This window comes from Chrysemys picta, chromosome 22 (genome assembly GCF_011386835.1).
Source record: "Chrysemys picta bellii isolate R12L10 chromosome 22, ASM1138683v2, whole genome shotgun sequence".
Classification (NCBI taxonomy): Eukaryota; Metazoa; Chordata; order Testudines; family Emydidae; genus Chrysemys; species Chrysemys picta.
In genome coordinates, this window is record NC_088812.1 from 10,061,470 (window position 1) to 10,081,726 (window position 20,257).

Here is a 20,257-nt window from a genome sequence, read left to right on the forward strand (position 1 = left end):
CAAAAGTTATAGCTAGGGATTGCTGATAACCTCTTGAAATTGTATTTTAGGAGGGTGAAGATGAAGAAGGAAAAGATTCTGAGAAAGGTGAGTCTGAATGTAATTCTTTAAAAGCGTTCTTGGGGAAATGAGCCAAGAACTTCTTCATCAAGGGATGTGCTAAGGCTCTTCAGACGTTACACCCCTGTACAGCATAAACCTTCTGCCAATAAAGGACTCTGCTGTGGAGGAAATGGCTCCAAGTAATAGTCTGACTGACTTGGTTCAGGCACTGTCTTGCTCCTTTTGTTCTCTGAGCTGTAGCTTGTACAGAAATCTATGTGGTGGATTATGATGATCTGAGTTAAAGCTCTAATCTTTCATCACTCTAGAGCTTGCACTGGTTTCTGTACACAGTACATAATCCCTAGTGGATATCTGTTTGTCTGGCACACTGCTAGGCCTAGAATACTAGGGGATGTTACGGTTCATGATTGAGGTGCTTTAGGAAACATAGGGAAATCCAGCACAGAATCTGGTGACTCCTAGCCAGTGCTATAGGTCTCATGTGAGATTTATAGTGTGCCTCTCTGCTATGAAGAAGAGGGGTCCCATGGACAAGGTAGGACGGTTAGTGGTTATGGTGCTAGCCTGGGACTTAGGAGACCTGGGTTCAAATCTTTGCTTTGCCACAGACGTGTGACCTTGGGTAAGTGTTTCAGTTTCTCTTACTTTATTCCTATTTTACAAATAAGGAACAAAGTATTTCGCTGTCTGATAGGGGTGTTAAAGATTGTGAGGCACTCAGATGCTATAGAAATGGGGCTCTATAAGTACCTTAGAGAAATACTAGTTGGTTAGAGGTTTCAGAGGAGTAGCCGTATTAGTCTGTATCAGCAAAAACAACGAGGAGTCCTTGTGGCACCTTAGACTAAAACACTTATTTGGGCATAAGCTTTTGTGGGCTATAACCCATTTCATCAGATGCATGGAGTGGAAAATACAGTAGGCAGGTATAAATACACAGCCCATGAAAAGATGGGAGTTGCCTTACCGAGTGGGGGGTCAGTGCTAACAAGGCCAATTAAATTAGGGTGGATGTGGCCATGTTGAATTGGCCTCGTTAGCACTGACCACACCCTCACTCACTCTCTTGGTAAGGCAACTCCCATCTTTTCATGGGCTGTGTATTTATACCTGCCTACTACATTTTCCACTCCATGCATCTGATGAAGTGGGTTATAGCCCACAAAAGCTTATGCCCAAATAAATGTGTTAGTCTCTAAGGTGCCACAAAGACTCCTCCTCGTTTTATTTGGTTAGAGTAGAGTCCATGGGATAGTTTGATGTGCCAACACTGTTGTGGCAGCTGGGGAGAGGGTTGCTTAGAGAAGCATGGTGACCTCTCACCAGAGGAAGAATCTGTCTAGAACCCTGACAGCACAGTATCTAACTTGCAATTGCTATCAGTGGAATGTGATGGCAGCAGTATAAAACCATATGAGAAGCCTTGGCTGGGAAACCAAAGGGGTACTCGTGTCATTCCAGTAGAACAGTGGAAGCTACTTCCTGCTTTTGAAAAAATTGGGATTTTTTTATAGGAGGAATTCAGTTCCTATTTCGCTGACAACCTTCATCTCTTGTGTGCCATGTGCACAAAAGCCAAAGGGGTGAGATTGGTTGCCTCTTAAAAACTGTCAGATTCACACCTAATCTAAAATGGGCTATCTTTTCCCAGTAAAACCAGGGGCATTATATCACCATCAGAAATGATGGGTTAGGAAACTGTATCAGAAGAGGTATGCTCTCACCATCCTCACCCAAGCTCAGCCTTTCTGAAGTCTGGGCCAGAGAGTGATGGGACATCTGTTAATAGACTAGCAATGCTCCTTTTTAATTGGCCAACAGCAGGAATTGTTAAGGGAGCAGCTCTTTCCAACACTTCACTATAACTTTGTCATCTCTGAGCTATATGGGTCAGTCAAGTTGGCTACTAAACTTGTCTAGGTGAATCCTCTTAATCAGTTGGTGTCCACAAATAGTGCCCTGAAACACAACCTGCTTTATACATCTAGGTGCTTTAACAATTCAAGAAGAGATCAGTCAAATCAAGCGCAAATTGCAGGCAGGCAAGAAAACTCAAGAGAGGCAGAAAAAGAGGCATCGGGATCGCATGGTAGAAAGGTACATCTTCCTCTTCCAGTGACACAGTATACATCCTGTCTGAGAATTCTGGGAGAATTGCCTAATGTTTAGAACATGGGCCTTGGCATCTAGGTTCTGGCTTTTGTCCCTGGCTCTACCACTGACTTGTTGGTAAAACCAGGAGTAGTTACCTGAACTTCTCTGTACCAGTCTCTCCATCATCTGTAAAATTGGCTTAACACCTCATAGGGAGCTGGTAAGGCAAAAGTACAAATGACTGTTAGCTAATTATAAAATGGAGAACTCTAATCAGTACCTCCCTCTCTGTGAATGATACAGCTGAGACCACTGTTGGAATATTGTGTCCAGGTTTGGTGTCCACTTCTTTTAAAAAAATATGTGTGTGTGTGTGTGTGTGTGTGTGTGTGTGTATATATATATATATATATATATATATATATGTGTGTGTGTGTGTATATATATATATGTGTGTGTGTGTGTATATGTGTGTATATACTGGAAAATTGGGGAGGTTCAGAGAAATGTCAAAACAATAAGTTACAAATTGGAAACCTGCTTTACAGTTAGGCTTAGCCTTATATTTGATAAACTAAATAGGTGGACTGAGAGAATCCTCTTTAAGACCTTAGTTACCTACACAGGGAGCTCTCTGACCGTAGGGCTCTTTAATCTAATAGACCAAGGCATAATGAGATCCAGTGGCTGGAAGCTGAAACTTGAGAAGTTCACATGAAGTAAGTTGCACAACTTTAACATTGAAGATAATTAACCATTGGAGCAACTTACAGGCTGTGATGGATTCTACATTATGGGGGGGGGGGGGGAATCTTTAAATCGAGACAGACATCCTTCTTAAAATCCTCTCTAGCTGTCCCATAAGTTATTGGGCTTGGTGTAGGAATTACTGCAATTCTTTGCCCTTGGTTATATGAGATGTCAGACTAATTACTGCTAATGGTCCCTTCTGGCCTTAAAATCTGTATTAAAACCTGTAGGAAGGATGTGACCATTCAACCCAGGTATAAGACTTGTCCTCTTGAATGAGCTGTGCTCTTTTTTAATTGTACCGCTAAGTACTAGTAGGAAATGACTAGTATTGTCAAGCTGATGGGGAGCCTGGAATGGAACCCTGGGGCTTGGGGTTTGATTTCTCACTTGGTTCTAACTTTCTCTTGGTAGGATTCAGTTTGTTTGTTCGCTGTGCAAATATCGGACCTTCTATGAGGATGAGATGAATGTTCATCTGGAAAGCAAATTCCACAAGGAACACTTCAAATTTGTTGGAACAAAACTGCCTCAGCAGACAGCTGACTTCCTCCAGGTGAATCTTTGGTTAAGTTTCCCATTACTTCAGGCTATACAGTGCACTTTTATTTCAAGTTGGTTGTCGGAGACCTAAAAAAAAAAAAAAAATACAAACAAAAAAACTTTGATAGTTGGATGTGAATGGATAGTTCAAATGGTCAAGACTAGGGGTCTCAAACTCAAATGACCACGAGGGCCACATGAGGACAAGTACATTGGCCCGAGGGCTGCATTACTGATACCTCCCCCACCACCACCCTCGGCCCCACCCCCACTCCACCCCTTCCATGAGGCCCTGCCCCGCCTCTTCCCACCCCTTCCCCGCCCCCATTCCAACCCCTTCCCTGAACTGTGGCCAATGGGAGCTGCTGGGGGTGCTGCCTGAAGCAAGAGCAACACACAGACCCAGGTTCCGGCTGCTTCCCGGAGCAGCGCGGGGGCAGGAAGGCAGGGAGCCTGCCTGGCCCCAGGTGCGTGCCAGGCCAGAGCCCGCTCTCCCAAACCCCTCTTGCACCCCGACCCCCATCCTGAGCCCCCGCTGCACATCGGGCCGGAGCCTCTCTAGGTAAATGCTGGGGGAGGGTGGGGGGGCCGTGAGGAGCTCGCGGGTCGCATGTTTGAGACCCCTGGTCAAGACTATGAAAACTTAGATGTGAAACTACTACTACAGGTGTGATTTAGAGCACAGGACTGGGCATCAGGATCTGAGTTCTCTGCACTTTATAGATAAAGTGCAGACAGTCCTTGACTACCTTCAGGAGGACAGTTAGGGCTGGGTTAAGGGGACGCAAAGGTCTTGAAATGCCCTGATGAAAGGCACAACTGCAGTGTAGAGTAAGTACAATACATGCTGTGCTTTGCATTTTTGATGGTCACATTTAATGGTCAGATGTACAGCTGAAGTTAATAACACATATTTTTGTACAATACAGGATTACGTTGCTAACAAAACAAAAAAAACCGAAGAACGCCGTAAAGCAATTGAAGACATTAATGCAGTTATCCAACAGATCTATAAAGACCAAGATCTTACCCAAGGTAATAGCAAGTCTCCCTGCATCTTCATAGTTTGTTTTTTTGTGAAGCTACCTTAATGTGCAACTTCCCTCAGAAAATGGGAAAAACAAAAGCCATTGTGAGGTTCCTCTTTTGTGTTATGCTGAGTTTTTAAAATGTGCACACTTCACAAGTAAAGCCTGGTTAAAGCTATCCTGAGATCTGAGAATCAAACTAGATTCTTTCCTTGTTTTTGTTACCAGTAAAGGTTTAGCAAAGCAGGTTCTGTTCTTGGAACCTGTACAACCTAATTGCTGTTGCCAGTCAGTCCCACCGGTGCCATGGCAAACCAGACTGATAAACAGGAAGAAATAGAAGTTGCTCTACAGTGCCAACAGGAGTAAAGTATTCTTGTTACTTAAATCATCTGATCCTATTCAGACATGAAGTGTCTGTTGAGGCACCTTTTATTGCATAGTAAACTTCCAGAGTGGAACCGTGCTTTTAAAAGCGGCTCATGGAAAACTGAAATATTGATCAGGAACACGTGTCTATAGCTGGTGATTCTTCAACTTTACTACTTTGTGCAAGATGGGAAGTCTTTTCCCGTATTTATGCTTTAATATTTACCTTGCATGCTATAGTAATTTGCTCTTATTTTGGAGAGCTCTAAATTCACACAAGAATAATCAGCAGATTCATATACAGGAGCCTTATTTCTCACGTTAGAGTAAAATTATAGAAGTTAGTTATGAGGAAAGTCATATCCTCTTTCTAGGAGAGATGGCACTGAGGTGTGTCAACAGCAAGTAACGTAGGACAGTGGCACTCAACCTTTCCGGACTACTGTATCCCTTTCAGGAGTCTGATTTGTCTTGCGTTCTCCTAAGTTTCACCTCACTTTAAAAACTATTTGCTTACAAAATCAGACATCTTTTTAAAAAGTGTCATGGGACACTATTACTGAAAAATTGCTTACTTTCTCATTTTGACCGTATCCTAAAATCAATTGGAATATAAATATTGTACTTGCATGTCAGTGTATAGCGTATAGAGCAGTATAAACAGATCATTGTATGTACTGACTTTGCTAGTGCTTTTGATAAAACTGGGCAAGTATCTAGGTGAGTTGATGTACCCCCGGAAGACCTCTGCGTACCCCCAGGGCTATACATACGCCTGGATGAGAACCACTGATGTAGGACACAATTGTGTACTGCAGGCTAGCTTGGTGATCAACTAGCTGGAAATATTTTGCATGCTATAGTCAATGCACTGATGCAGCAGTGACCAGCAGCATTCATCTTTGAGATGTACAGCCATACTCTGGGCCTCAGGTCTGTTAGACTATGGCTATGCAATGCTCCCCCTCATCCTTATTGGTCAAGACTGAGCATCACATTGTAGGAAACAGTCTCTAGGGGTGCTTGAGTATATTAAAGATAAGTGAACTCACAGAAAAAACTGCAAAACTCCCTGAAGTGTGGTGTGGCCACCACAACTCAAGTTAGATGAACAAAGCTCTTGTCTCTCCTCAGATATTGGCATGGAACACTTTATTAAAAAGGTGGAGGCTGCTCACTGTGCTGCATGTGACCTCTTCATCCCAATGCAGTATGGAATTATCCAGAAGCACCTGAAGTCCCTTGACCACAACCACAACCGCAGAGTAAGCGTGCAGCTGGTTAAATGTGTGTGTGTGTGTGTGTGTGTAATTTATATATAATATGAGACAATATACCACTATAGCTGGCTGGGCAGATATGGAGATCAGCTTATCCCTGCATGGTAAACCCAGGTTGCAGGATTTTGTTTTAATTAATGAAACAAGCTGATGAATGCTAAAAACTGGATATGATTGCATTCATACAGCCTATGAACTATATGGGGGAAAATGGAACCTAAAACCAGGACTAGCCTTTTTAAAGCTTTCTGCAGTAGTGGTCTCTATGGTAACAGCTCATAGTTGTGATACTGCAATATGGTGGTCTATTATTGTAGAATACTGATCTTCTCTTGTAAGAGGTCAGCAGAAAAGTAATCTCTTCATATTGTGAGGAACAGCGGTGTAACATGCTATCAGGATCCCATATCTTCTGCAACCCATTGGCTGTAGAATCCATCCTCTGATGTTTTGATTCTTCTGGTTTTAAAGAGAACCTCACATGTATAAATAGCCTTCCTAAATCTTTAAATAGATAATCTGAGCAGATGGCTCTGAATTGTCCCATACATCTAAAGAAGGTGTTGATTGTGAAGCCCAATGTCTATTTAAATATTAGCACTAAAGCATGTTAGCAATGAAATGGCTACCAATTAATGCAGTGCAGACTTTTTCAGGTGCTCCATGTCCCTCCACTATGTATGCTTTTTTAGAATGCTCATGTTACCTCTACCCCTGCCCACAAAAGGATTGAAAGATGAGATTCCCTCCCCAGGGCCCCAAAAGCCACACTTGGCACCAAGGAAAAGATGGGATGTAAAGTCACACATGCCCATTGCCTCTAAAGCTGTGCATTGTCAATACAAATTCTGGAGCATGCTAAAAACTAAATTTGGTGGGGTGGTAATGTTGGCAGATAGGAAACTTGGTTGTGTCAAACACATCTAGAGTCGTTCAGCATGTCTCCAATAACTGATAAACGTGGCTAGAACAGTGGTTCTCAAACTTGAGCAACCTGAGGACCCCCATTTTTTATTTAAAATATTTTGTGGAAACCCCCCCCCCCCCGCCCCCCAAGCCAGCTTCTAATTTTCCCTGGGGGTGCTCAACCCCTGCTCAGCCTAAGGCCCCAACCCTGCCCCACCTCCTCCCCTGAGCGTGCCCCATCCCTGCTCCTCCCCCTCCCTCCCAGTGCCTCCTGCATGCCGCTGAACAGCTGTTCCACAGCGTGCAGGAGACACTGGGAGGGAGGGGGAGGAGTTGCTCAGCGGGGCCAGTGGCCCCAGACATGATCCTCGGACTCCAGTTTGAGAACCATTGGGCTAGAAGCAACTACTGAAGTATTACATGACTCAGTTCAAAACTTAACTCTGTTTTCTTTAAATACTCCTGTTCCCTTTAGGCCATGATGGAACAGTCCAAGAAATCATCTTTAGTAGTTGCAAGAAGTATTCTCAATAACAAACTAATCAGCAAGAAATTGGAGCGGTATTTGAAGGTAAATACTTGCAAAGCAGCTTTCAGTTGGATTGAGCAGAGAGCCACGCAGCTTCTGCACTGCAGAATTTTCGGACTACCTGCTAGCTACTTCTTAGGCTGAAGTTCCAAAGTACTTTCCCAATACAATGTCAGATCCCTAAGGGTTGGCTGAGTGGTGCTCAAGGACTTTCATAGTATGTATGACTAGCTTCCTCATCTCTACTGTCTCCCACCTTTAATGTTGCTCCTAATTCCTGAATGAACAGGGGTAGGCTCTTCCTTTAAGACTTTCAGTTTCATCATCATCATGTTCCTATTAAGCCTCTGGCGTTTAGGGCACTCCTCCACTCCTGTCTGTTTCTGGCAAGTCTTTCAATGGTTTCCCAGCTGTGCCCGAGGTTTTTCAGGTCGGCTTCCACAGCTCTTCGCCATGTTGTTTTCAGGTGGCCACGTTTTCATTTGCCTTCAGGTGTCCATCTTATTGCTACTCTTGTGATGGAATCAGTGTTGGGTATGTGATAGAGCGACGACCTCATCTGCAAAGTCCAGGTCTTCAAGGGATGAGAAATGTGTCCCTTTTCAGTTGAATGGAATAGAATTTAAGCAGTTTTATAGTCAGGGTCACTAGCAAAAATGTAGCATTGTTAGCCTATTACTGTTGGAATTAGTCAGTTTGAGTACTCAAGATAGTATATACTTTCAAGAGCTGCTAATTTGACTTCCCTTGGTGCTGTAAACAGTTGGCTAGTGTTGAAATGGATTTCTGGGTAAGAAGCTCAAGTTAAAGCTAGCTGTTTGATGCATACCCTCTCCCATAGTTCAGACTACTTTTGTGCATTAAGACAGGGGCAGGCGGCTAGAAGTAAGGAGCAGTGCTTACTAGCAGCAGGCCTGCTCTCCCTTTCAGAAGAGTGATATTGAATATTATAAAGGTAAACAACTTATCCACCTTCTTCGAGTGCTGTCCCTGTGGATGCTCTACTTCAAGTGTCAGTGCATTCCAGAGCCATTGATCAGACATTTTCATTAGCAGTGCCTGGTTGGGGTGTGCATGCACAGTAGCTGTCTCGTGGTGCCATTGGCACTTCATCTAGGGCGCACACAGCCCGACCCCTACAGTTCCTTCTCAACCATCCTCGGCCAGAGACGGAACTCACCAGCAACATCAAAGAAATCCTAGAAAAGTTGTTAGATTACTAGTAACTGCGTCTTAACTAAATAATTAGTCAGTTAAATTAGTGTGTGTTAAGTTTCAGTTATTCCTGTTTGACAGCTCATTCTTCAAAAAAAAAATTCCCTCTTGTTTTTCCCATCCTATGAGGGACATCAAAAATATGTCTGGATCCCCAGGTTTCAAGAGATGTACTTCATGCAAGGAAACAATGCCTATTTCAGATGGGCACTCACAATGCGTCCGCTGTTTAGGTGAGTCGCACATACCACGAAAGTGCACTCACTGCAGCAACATCAAAGCTTGAGCGAGGAGAGACAGGTATCTCCGACTTAGTCATCTTAATGGAGAAATCCCTAACGTCCACCTCAGATCCCGGACAACCCTCGACAAGGGACTCTCTGGGTACATCCTCGGTGGACTGAGCAAGTGCTAATGTCTCTACAAAATCAAGGAAAAGGGCCACGTCCTCCCCAAGCAGAGAACAGTTAAAAAAGCAATGGTTTCCAGTGAAATATCTACCCTCTGTGCCAACCTCAGGCAGAGTGGGCACCTTTGATGCACAGGCACCTCCTCTGTACCAGGAGCTCTGCCGGTAGGGGAAAGGAGTCAAGTGATAGGCAGAAAATAGCCGCCACCTCCACGGCACCGACTACTCCTACAAAGGACACGGTGCCACAGCCTTCGCCACTGGCAATGTCTGCACCAACTTCATCAGAACCGTCCACAGAGATATCAAGGACGACGTCACCAGCACTGACTAAGGCCACGCAGAAACCATCTGTACTGACCAAGCTACTATTTAAAGCGTTGGCACAGAAAGAAACAGCACCCTAAACAATGGCATTGTGTCCTCTTACACATAAGGCAGACATGGAAGTAACCTCTATTCCCAGATTGCCTCTGTTTGGCACCAACAGCTCACTGGTACCAACAGCACTGGACCAACCAGATTCCCCTACTGCTTCACCATTTTCCAGTGAAGACTGGGAGGACCTTGAGGAAGAAGTCTTCTCATCAGGCACCGGATATCCATGTCCTACACAAGAACGAGAGCGCAGCTTACCAGGGACATGTATCCTTGGCTCACCAATCCCTGGATGTGCCCTCCCATGCCATTCCCTATACAGTGACCACAATGGGATCCTGAGGAGCCTGCAAGTCTCCTTTCTCCAAACCTCCCACTCCTCAGAGGAGACACATACGCTAAACAACAGCATCATTACCAGAGCCTTCAGAGGAGACTGGAGACGATAGAGGGGAATCCACAGAACAAGATACCTCACTTGCTCACAATTCATTGTCCTCTCTGGGTGATCGGTGATGCTTCCACCTTCCACTGCCGCAGGTGACTTTAAACATTTTCAAGAATTGTTCAGGTGAATGGCACACCGGCAGAATATTCTGCTGGAGGAGGCAACTGAGACCCAACACCAACTCTTAAAAATCTTACACACCTCTTCTATGGTAAAGATAGCCCTGCCAATAAATTATGCCTTGATGGAAACGGTGTGGCAAACACCCACCACTATTCTTCCAACCTGCAGACAAAGTATTATGTACCTAATAAAGGAATGGGCTTTCTTTTTTCACACCCACAGCCCAACTTCTTAGTGGTGGATGCCGCCAGCCAGGGATGAACAACTCCAATCCCGATCCACACTCCAAAACAAGGATTGGAAGAGAATAGATCTATTTGGGCAGAAAGTCTATTCTTCAGCAAGTCTGCATGGCCAACTACACAACGTTGCTAGCGAAATATGACCACGATAATTATGTTAAACTGAACGAGTTCCTCAGTGAAATCTCTGAAGACAAGAGGGAACAATTCCAAGCAGTCGTTAATAAGGGGACAGTTCATAGCCAGAACAGCGCTCCAAACATCCCTTGATGTCGCTGACACAGCTGCACACACAATAGCAATAGTAATGCGCAGAGCATTGTGGCTACGTTCTTCATGTATCCTGCGAGAACTCCAAACTAAGATAGAAGACCTCCCCTTTGATTAGGGTCAAGCTGTTCTCCACCAAGACAGATGAAGTCCTACATTCCATGAAGGACTCACGAGTGATATTGAGAACCCTCGGCATTTACACACCCCCAAACAGACAGAAGAGATGCCAACCATACTCCTGCAACAGACCATACATCGCAACAACAACAGAGGCCACATGACAACCAGAGACCCAGACTTCGGCCACAAAGACACTGTCCTTCCCAGTCTCTGTCCGCGGCATCCCAAGCACCACCAGCCAAGATGCAATTTTGAAATGTTGGTCGAGAGTCTGGCTGACCTCCCCCAACAACTAGAACCAGTACTACCACCAACCCAGACCTTTGGTCATTGGCTACGACCATTCTATCGTATGTGGGCCTCCATCACCACAGACTACTGGGTATTGGAGATCATTCAAACAGGTTATGTCATCCCTTTTATCTCCATTCCACCTACCTGTCCCCCTTCCCTCTCCCTGTCCCACTTCAGGGACCTTTCTCACAACCACCTTCTATGACAAATAAATAAATAAATGGAGATGTCCTATCTCCTAGAACTGGAAGGGACCTTGAAAGGTCATCGAGTCCAGCCCCCTGCCTTCACTAGCAGGACCAAGTACTGATTTTGCCCCAGATCCTTAAGTGGCCCCCTCAAGGATTGAACTCACAACCCTGGGTTTAGCAGGCCAATGCTCAAACCACTGAGCTATCCCTCCCCCCCAAGACAAGAAATAAAGCATCTTCTACAGCTGGATGCCATGGAACAAGTTCCAAAACAGCACCGGGGAAAGGGATTTTATTCCCACTATTTCCCGACTCAAAAGAAAAACTGTGCATGGAGACCCATATTAGATCTCAGAAAACTCAACAAGTTTGTCCATATCCACAGATTCAGAATGGTCACACTGAACTCAATTATCCCAGTGATGGAAAAGGGGGACTGGTTCTCAGCCCTCGACCTACAAGATGCATATTTTCTTATCACCATGCATCCCGCACACAGAAGGTTTCTACAATTCACAGTAGGGAAAGACCACTTCCAATACAGAGTGCTAACTTTCAGACTTTCAAGAACCCTGAGAGTTTTTACCAAAACCCTAGCAGTTGTTGTGTCACATTTGCGCCGACAGGGAATATTGATCTTCCCATACCTAGACGACTGCCTACTGAAATGGCCTACTCAAGCAGAAACAGTAAACATTACCCGAAGGACTATAACCCTCTTTCACACCCTAGGGTTGCAAATAAACTAACTGAAATCTACTCTAAACCCAGTACAACAATTGGACTTCGTTGGAGCGCACCTGGAGTCCATAGAGGCCAAAGCATCGTTGCCAGTTACCAGATTTGTAGCACTGACCACTCTCATATCAGTGGTCACAAACAGAGGTATCAGCACACACTTTCCTTCAATTGCTGGGACATACAGGGGCCACCACCTTCGTAGTAAAACATGCTTGACTATACATGTGCTGCCTACAGGGCTGTCTGGAAGCACAGACTGTACAAATCCTAAAACTAACACCAAAAGTCCAACACACATTTCATGGTCTTGTCCACCACTGTAATGAATGTGCGGGGATCCCATTCCAGCAGAATCCATCATCCATACTGATCACAACAGATCAGCTGGGGCACCCACCTAAACCAACATACAATCCAAGGGAAGTGGTCTCCCATGGAGACACATTTACACATCAGCCTGTTCAAATTACACACGGTTCACAATGCATGCAACCATTTCCTCCCAAAAATCCAGAACAAAACAATAAAAGTCATGATGGACAACACTGCATATATATTTTACATAAACCAACAGTGGGAACTTGATCTCTTTCTATGCACAGAAGCCATAAAAATATGGAACTGGTCCATAAAACACAACATCACCATTACAGCATCATGTCTCCCAGGTTGGCAGAACACAGCGGCGTACACGTTAAGACAATTTTTCCCAAGAACACGAATGGGAACTGAATGACATCATCATACAACACATTCCACATGTGGGGGTTCCCACATATCAACTTGTTCGCAGTAGCATGAAATGCCAAATGCAGGACTGGGAACACAATCCCTAGGGGATGCCTTCCTCATCAGATGTAACGAATCTCTCCTATATGTATTCCTACCAATACCTTTTATTTCCAGAGTAATACACAAGATACAAACCAGCGAAGCCACAGTCATACTTATAGCCCAGACAGACATGGTTCCCATACCTGATCTGCATGGTAATCTGCACACCATACACGCTCTTGCTGTGACGGGCTCTCCTCTCATAAGACAAAGGTCAAGTCCTCCATCCAAACTTGATCTGAAGGCATAGTTCCAACACGAAGAATTAACCTGCTCGGAACAGGTAAAACCTGTTTTACCCAGCAGATAGACAGCCACTTGTGCAACTTGCCTATAAAAATGGAAGAGGTTCTCCATATGGTGCCAAAACAAATGCATAACTCCACTTACAGCACCACTTCATTTGATCTTGGAATACAAATTGGAACTAAAGCAATCAGTACTCTCCACAAGTACAGTTAAAGTACATCTAGCAGCCATAACTGCTTTCCATCATAAGATTGGTGGTGTCTCATTATTCACACACCCGATCACAAAGTATTTCCTCATGGGGAATACAGAACATGTACTCAGAAATACACCACTCCATACCAGCATGGGATCTAAACCTGCTCCTTAGAGGCCTTACCAAAATACCATTCGAACCCACATGCGACTTGTACTCTACTACACCTCTCAATGAAAGTTGCATTCCTTGTTGCAATTATTTCTGCACGACAAATTTGTGAAACAGAGGCTCTCATGGCCCACCAGCCATACACTGTATTCTTCAAAGACAGTGACACTATGACCACACCCAAAATTTGTCCCCAAGGTTTCATCATCCTTTCATCTCAACCAATCAATTCACTTACCCTAAACCACATGAGACTACACAAGAGACCATCCTCCACATTCTAGATGTTAGACATGCATTAGCATTCTACCTAGATAGAATGAAACCATTCTGAAGACTTCGTCTCCATGGCTGAAAGGTCAAAGGGATCCGCAATATCAAAACAAAGACTTTCAAAATGGATCTCAAATTGCATCCATCTGTGCTATCAACAACAAAAAAGAGAATCCCAGACAGAGATCGGAGCCCATTTGAACAGATCAATGTGGACCTCAACAGCCTTTTTAAATAATTTACCAATCACAGAGATATGTTGGGCCACCGCTTGTGCGTCTGAACACACGTTCATTAATCGCTATGCAATAATGCAAAACTCAGACTCCGATGTGATACTAGGCCTAACAGTGCTAGCGTCAACTATGAATACAACTCGGAAGCCCTTCCATCCACAGTAGAGCACTGCTTTACAGTCACCTGAAATGGACCCACCCATAGGGTCAGCACCCGAAGAAGTAGCTCCACTGCCACCCTCCTCCCCTCTACTTCAGAGTTTGCATTAAAGACTCGGCGGTAGAAAAGAAACTGAAGGGGTCGGACTGTGCGCGCACTAGATGAGGTGCCAACAGTGCCACGAGACCGCTACTGCGCATGCACGTCCCAACTAGGCACTGCTACCAAAACTCTCCGATCAATGGTACCGGAACTCACCAACCCCTGAAGTGGAGCACCCACAGGGACACACATATCGAACTTTAGTTACTGCACAAGGGTGAGTAACCTTCTCCTTTTTAGATTGGGGCCTATGATCCACATAAACGCAAAAACTTGTCATTGATACCAAGGCAGTAGTTGGTCTATGGGTTGGGACTGTCTGGAAAGTCCAAGACTAGTACCAAAAAGTCACCACTTGTCTCTGCATTTAGTGACCATTCTGAAGGCTAATACCTTGCCAAGCATGATGGCTAGGAACTAATAGTAAGCACCTCGTTAGAAAGCCTGGCTTTCCACTTGTGATAGCATTTGTCCATAGCTTTGCTGATCTGTGGTGTTCATGGTTTGAGCTTCTTTCTGTCAGTACTTAAAATGCCTCTATCATTGGCATTCTAACAAGGCTTGTATCTTCCTGTCTTCAGTTACAGCTTGGTTTTTAGTAGTTCTTCTCCAAACTGTCAGTTACCCAATGTTGTACAGCACCAATGCTAACTTGGAACCCCATCTTTAGATTGGTAACCAACTCGACTATGGATAGACTTCTTGAATGTTAGTTGCTTAAATCACATCAGAATTGGAAATGGGTTGCAAGACTAAGCCCTTGGCTGTCTGAAATCCCCAGTGTAGGCATTGGTGTAGCTGCACCACCACATACACCTATTGTAGTTTTGCTTGTCCACACTAAGCTGCAGTGTGTGCCACTGCAGCTCACCCTGCTTTGAGAAGGGGTGATTTGCACCAGTGCAAACATTGGCTTATAACAGTTTTTCCGGTTTGTATCAATACAGTGACACTGCTGTCTGTAACTGGTATGAATTCTCAGTATAGACGAGGCCTGGTAAAAACCTTCTAAAATAGGGGATGGGAGAGTGTCATTTTACATTTGATACAGAATAAGTCTCCAATAGCTCAGTTTTGTCAGGAGGACTCCCAGAATATGAACATCCCCTGTTCCTGACATGACAAACAGCTCTGCTTTCAATAGACCAAGTATACCAAGTCTTTTTACTTTTCTGGTAACTTCGTTGGTCTGAAAGCAGTCTGCTTATATCAGCAGAAGCATGGCACTCCAATAGTTTATTGGACCTTGCTGGGAGAAGGAATAACAGGGGAGCTACAAGTAACTTCCACATAATATAAAATTAACTCTCAGTAACAAGGCAAACCTCATGGGTGCCTTCATCACACACTGCTGTAAGGTTCACTAACTTCGCGCTGGCCAGGGTTAAACCCTCTGGTTCTGTACAAATACTTTCAGGTACAGAGAACTTCCAAATGCTGGTCCCAGCCTAATGATCAGAAATATTCATGCCCTGAAGGAGGATCTCATGTACCTGACATGTGTGTGAAATTAAGTGAGAAGGTCTAACATCTGCCACAAATCTGTCCAAATACAGCTTCAATATAATTCTCTCTTGACTTACAGGGTGAGAATCCCTTCACAGATGATCCAGAAGAGAAAGAGGAGCATGAGGAAGGAGAGGGTGGAACGAGTGGAAATGCAGAGGAGGGAATAACTGAAGGAGCAGATGGAAACAAGATTGATGAAGAAAACCAAGATGAAGAAAATAAAGATGAGGAAAGCCAAGACCGAGCGGAGAACCCAGAAGCAGAAGCAACTGAGAATCACGGGGAGCAAGAGGAGATTCAGGCAGAGGCACAAGCAGAAGTAGAAGCAGGCTACACAGAGGAGAAGAATTCACAAGTTGCAGAGGAAACCCTCACGGCTGAGGAGGAAGAGCAACTGCTGGAAGGAGGTGAGGAAGAAAGCAAAGGAGTCACTGCAGCAGAAGAGGATGAGCCCTTGGAGTAGACTCTGGATGGGGAAGCTGACCTGTTTAAGACCCAGCATTAAGTTTTTTTTAAAAGCATAACGATCTGTGAAACTTCATAGTATGTTTTTGGTTATCATTCTACTAAACTTTCACCTAGTTATGGCAGTTGAAAGCCTCTATCTGTAAAGTGTTTTTGGAAATAGATTTTTTTTTTTTTTTTTTTACCAAACCTTCATTTTAGTAGCTAGGTTTTGTGCAGTCCAAGTTTTTAGATGGCTTTGTACTAGAAGAATTTCCTTTGAGCATGTGTACAAAACAAACTGTGCTAATGCACTACGTGCTAAATCACAATCCGGCAGATTAAACCTCTTATTATCGTCCCTGTAAAACTTTTATATATTTAAAAAAAGTGGGTTGTCCCTTAGCCAGCCTTCCTGGAAGCAAAAGGAGTCTGAAATCCAGGGTTTAAAAATCTGCAGTGTATGCTGTAAAATTCTGCATAATTTCCATGTGACTGTAGTACTCTTCCCAATGTTTTACTCTTCCTTTTTAATGCAAAGCAAAAATAAGTGGTGTCGACATTGTATTGTTTGTAAAATGCTTTCACTTAAAGGTGAATGTTTTCGGTGGGTGGAGATAAAGCACTACACTGATATTACCCCCCCTGTGTGCGCCTTAATTTCTGAAGGTGGAGGTGAGTAGTATGTGTTCTGGTGATTCCCGTAATAGGTGGAGATCTTGAAATGCAGTCCTCCTAAATTGAAGCAATGCTGTGCAATAGCTGTGGTCTGCTGCACTGAGCTCCACTCAACTTTGCTGCTGTTTTGGAAGAAGTCACTTCTCTTTTGTTTGTTCTCCTCTATAAGGCTAATATAACCCTTCTGAGATCTCCAACTGAATTGTGCCTTGTGAATATTCACAAATATTTCCTAAAGTTGCCATAGGTTAGTCACTGACTTTTTAATTCTGAGTATATTTGTCAAGCTCACAAATCAAAAGTTTAACACTTCCATGATATTTCAAAGCGTGCCACTGCAGGAAACTGAAGCAATTTTGTACAGACAAATCTGTGCTGGCTTATGCGCCATCATGGATGCATGTGTAGAAAAGGGGGGACACATCTCTGCTGGATGACAGGGTACCATTTTGGGACAAGCTGCCTTGAGCTTCTTTAATGGTTCCAACATTTGTGGAACTTCCCTGGAATATAGAGTGCTGGTAGCTGTAGCTGATCAGTTTTCTTTATAAACCTGACTTCTTCCTCCCTACTTGCATTCATTCTTCCAGAATTTGGAAGTTAGCCTAGTTGTCGGTATACAGTAGAACTGCACAGCTTCTAAACTATAGGTGTTCATCTGTGTAGAATTTTCTATCATGATCTTGCAACACAGACAGTGTTAATATGACAAGCAGCTTGTTAATCCTGTTCTAGTGTAAATGTTGAGGCACAGGGTCGAATTTCAAAATGTTTATTATGGTGGTCTGAAGTAGGGACACGAGTATGGCGTAGGAGTCACTACTGACCTCTTAAACATGGCCTGATACCAGATGCCACCTGAAGTCTGATCAGTAGGGGTGTTTTTTTCTGGGATAGTTCACCATGCAGTGATCGGAAGCTTGTGGCATATTGCCATTTTGAACAAGGCCTCTAAGACTGTGCTTACATGCATATACCTGTGTTGGCTTCAGGAAATTTGACTTTAAGGTATTAATTATGAAGAGAGAAGGGAATTAGGAGGATGACTACAGTAAGTTACTGAAAAAGCTATGCTAAAGTAGGACTTTGTCAAACCCATAGAAATTTACTGGTCTAAAAGGTTGCTAAGGTTACTTTTTAGAAAAAAATATGTAGAAATGAGTTAAAGCATATGAATATTCACATACCCCAATTATGTTAGAATATATCAAATGGCATTTAAATAACTTAACTCTGTTTCTGTTTCTCCCTACCTCATTCTAGGCACCAGAACTCTTCTTACACCCATCTTCATTCATATGAATTTCTTAGTTTCTAGCTCTCCTAGAACCACTACTGATATCCTACAACTCTCCCTCCAGTTCACCCATCCCCTAGCACTCAAAGGCAAGTAAGATAACATCTTGCTTCTTACCATCCATATAAAAATTGGACTCAACTCTTTCATGCAGCTCCCTGCTTTGGTTGAGACTATATTAGTCTCTATTTACAATTGTTGATCTTCACTCCCTGCCATCCCCCACAAACAAACCAGTTCTTCCCCTTTCTGGAGCTTAGCAAGTATCTGCAGGCTTCTCCTACTTCCTGGCTCGGCAATAGATGTTATAGCCATTCATCACAATAGAAAAGGCCAAGGCCAATTTTTGTAAACGTGAAGTTTTGGGAATTTGCCTATGCCTCAAATTCTAATGGTATTTTAAAGTAGGTAAAGCTAGAAGTACTATACTGAAGCTGGGTTTTCTGGCTAGTGACCTAATCTTCATTTACATAACATCAATTTTGAGCCTCTAAATATGGGTTGACCAGTTGCTTGTAAGTGTTCCAAAAATTCTTGTGTACCCTGAACGTAATGACAAGAACACTCTTCCTGCGCAGGTGAAGAGGAATAGTGACAATTAATGTGCAGCTGCTACTGAATGACTTCTATTAAGGATAACTTTTAATAAACTAAGCATGACCATCTTTCATCATACATTCCAGGAAAAAATAGTTGGGTGGCTTGCTACACCCAACAAGACCATGACTAGATAAATCTGCAGGCTAGAGCCTACAACCCTGATTCTGTGTTCTAGAAACATTGGCCTATATACTATTAAGCAAAGTCAGAACTTCCATTAATGGTAACACAGGGACAGGGCCCTATGGATTTAGCAGCTTACTGGTGGTGGAACTTACTGCAATTCATCCTTTGTTCCAGAATCTAAATGTTCATTTTAAAAGTGTCTAGTCCATGTGGATACAAAGCTTTCATTTTGACAGGAAATCTTAAAATTATTTTTTAGAAATGTAAAAGTGGCCACCACATGAAATATAGCCTCTGAATTTTAATTCCTATTGGAATTCATGTTGGTTTGGTGCAGATTGGGGTGATATTCAAAGGTTTAAAAAAACACACACACTTTAAAAAAAAAAAATATTTAGTGGGATCTTGCAAAAAAAATCTATAAGCTGTGGTCTGTTTTGCTAAATAAATTTTTTTAAAGTTGTGTTCCCTAAATACAGACATTTATCACTGTTGCTATTCCTCCCCATAGCAGTTAATGCAGCAGCCTGCATAAGTGTTTGGATGATGGACTGAGCCCAGCATGATAGTAGCTATGTGTGTGTGAGAGAGAGAGCCATCACACACGCTGTAGATTAGGGTACGGTTCCCTGAGTGAAGAACTAACTGCCTAAGCAGCAGTTCTGCAGAAAAGGACCTGGGGATTACAGTGGACGAGAAGCTGGATATGAGTCAGTAGTGTGCCCTTGGCATATGGGGCTGTATTAGTAGGAGCATTGCCAGCAGATCGAGGGAAGTGATTATTCCCCTCTGTTTGGCACTGGTGTTGCCACACCTGGAGTATTGCATTCAGTTTGGTTCCCACACTACGAGAGGGAGGTGGACAAATTGGAGAGAGTCCAGCGGAGGGCAACGAAAATGATCAGGGGGCTGGGGCACATGACTTAGGAGGAGAGGCTGAGGGAACGGGTCTTGTTTAGTCTGCAGAAGAGAAGAGTGGGAGGATTTGATAGCAGCCTTCAACTACGTGAAGAGGGGTTCCAAAGAGGATGGAGCTCGGCTGTTCTCTGGGGTGGCAGATGACAGAACAAGGAACAATGGTCTCAAGGTGCCGTGTGGGAGGTCTAGGTTGGATATTAGGAAACACTATTTCACGAGAAGGGTGGTGAAGCTCTGGAATGGGTTAACTAGGGAGATGGGGGAGGTTTTTAAGGCCTGGCTTGACAAAGCCCTGGCTGGGATGATTTAGTTGGTGTTGGTCCTGCTTTGAGCAGGGGAGTAGACTAGATGACCTCCTGAGGTCTCTTCTAACCCTGATATTTTATGAAGAACCACAATCCCATGACTAGTCTCTCTACATTTCTTGCACTTCACCATCCTGATCAACGTAGATCATGATTACAA

General features: G+C 43.7%; 1 protein-coding gene across 10 annotated transcripts in view; it reads left to right on the forward strand.

The window, feature by feature from the left end:
- AKAP8L (A-kinase anchoring protein 8 like) overlaps positions 1-16,812 on the forward strand; it is a 35,000-nt gene extending 18,188 nt beyond the window's left edge. For all 10 annotated transcript variants that reach the window (XM_065576336.1, XM_065576334.1, XM_065576333.1 and 7 more), the window contains 7 exons: positions 51-87; positions 2,055-2,163; positions 3,325-3,466; positions 4,383-4,488; positions 5,985-6,115; positions 7,512-7,607; positions 15,806-16,812. In XM_065576336.1, coding sequence (XP_065432408.1) covers positions 51-87; positions 2,055-2,163; positions 3,325-3,466; positions 4,383-4,488; positions 5,985-6,115; positions 7,512-7,607; positions 15,806-16,192 — 1,008 coding nt within the window. In that variant the 3' untranslated portion in view covers positions 16,193-16,812. The remainder of the gene's footprint in view (positions 1-50; positions 88-2,054; positions 2,164-3,324; positions 3,467-4,382; positions 4,489-5,984; positions 6,116-7,511; positions 7,608-15,805) is intronic.
- The last annotated feature ends 3,445 nt before the right edge of the window (positions 16,813-20,257 follow it).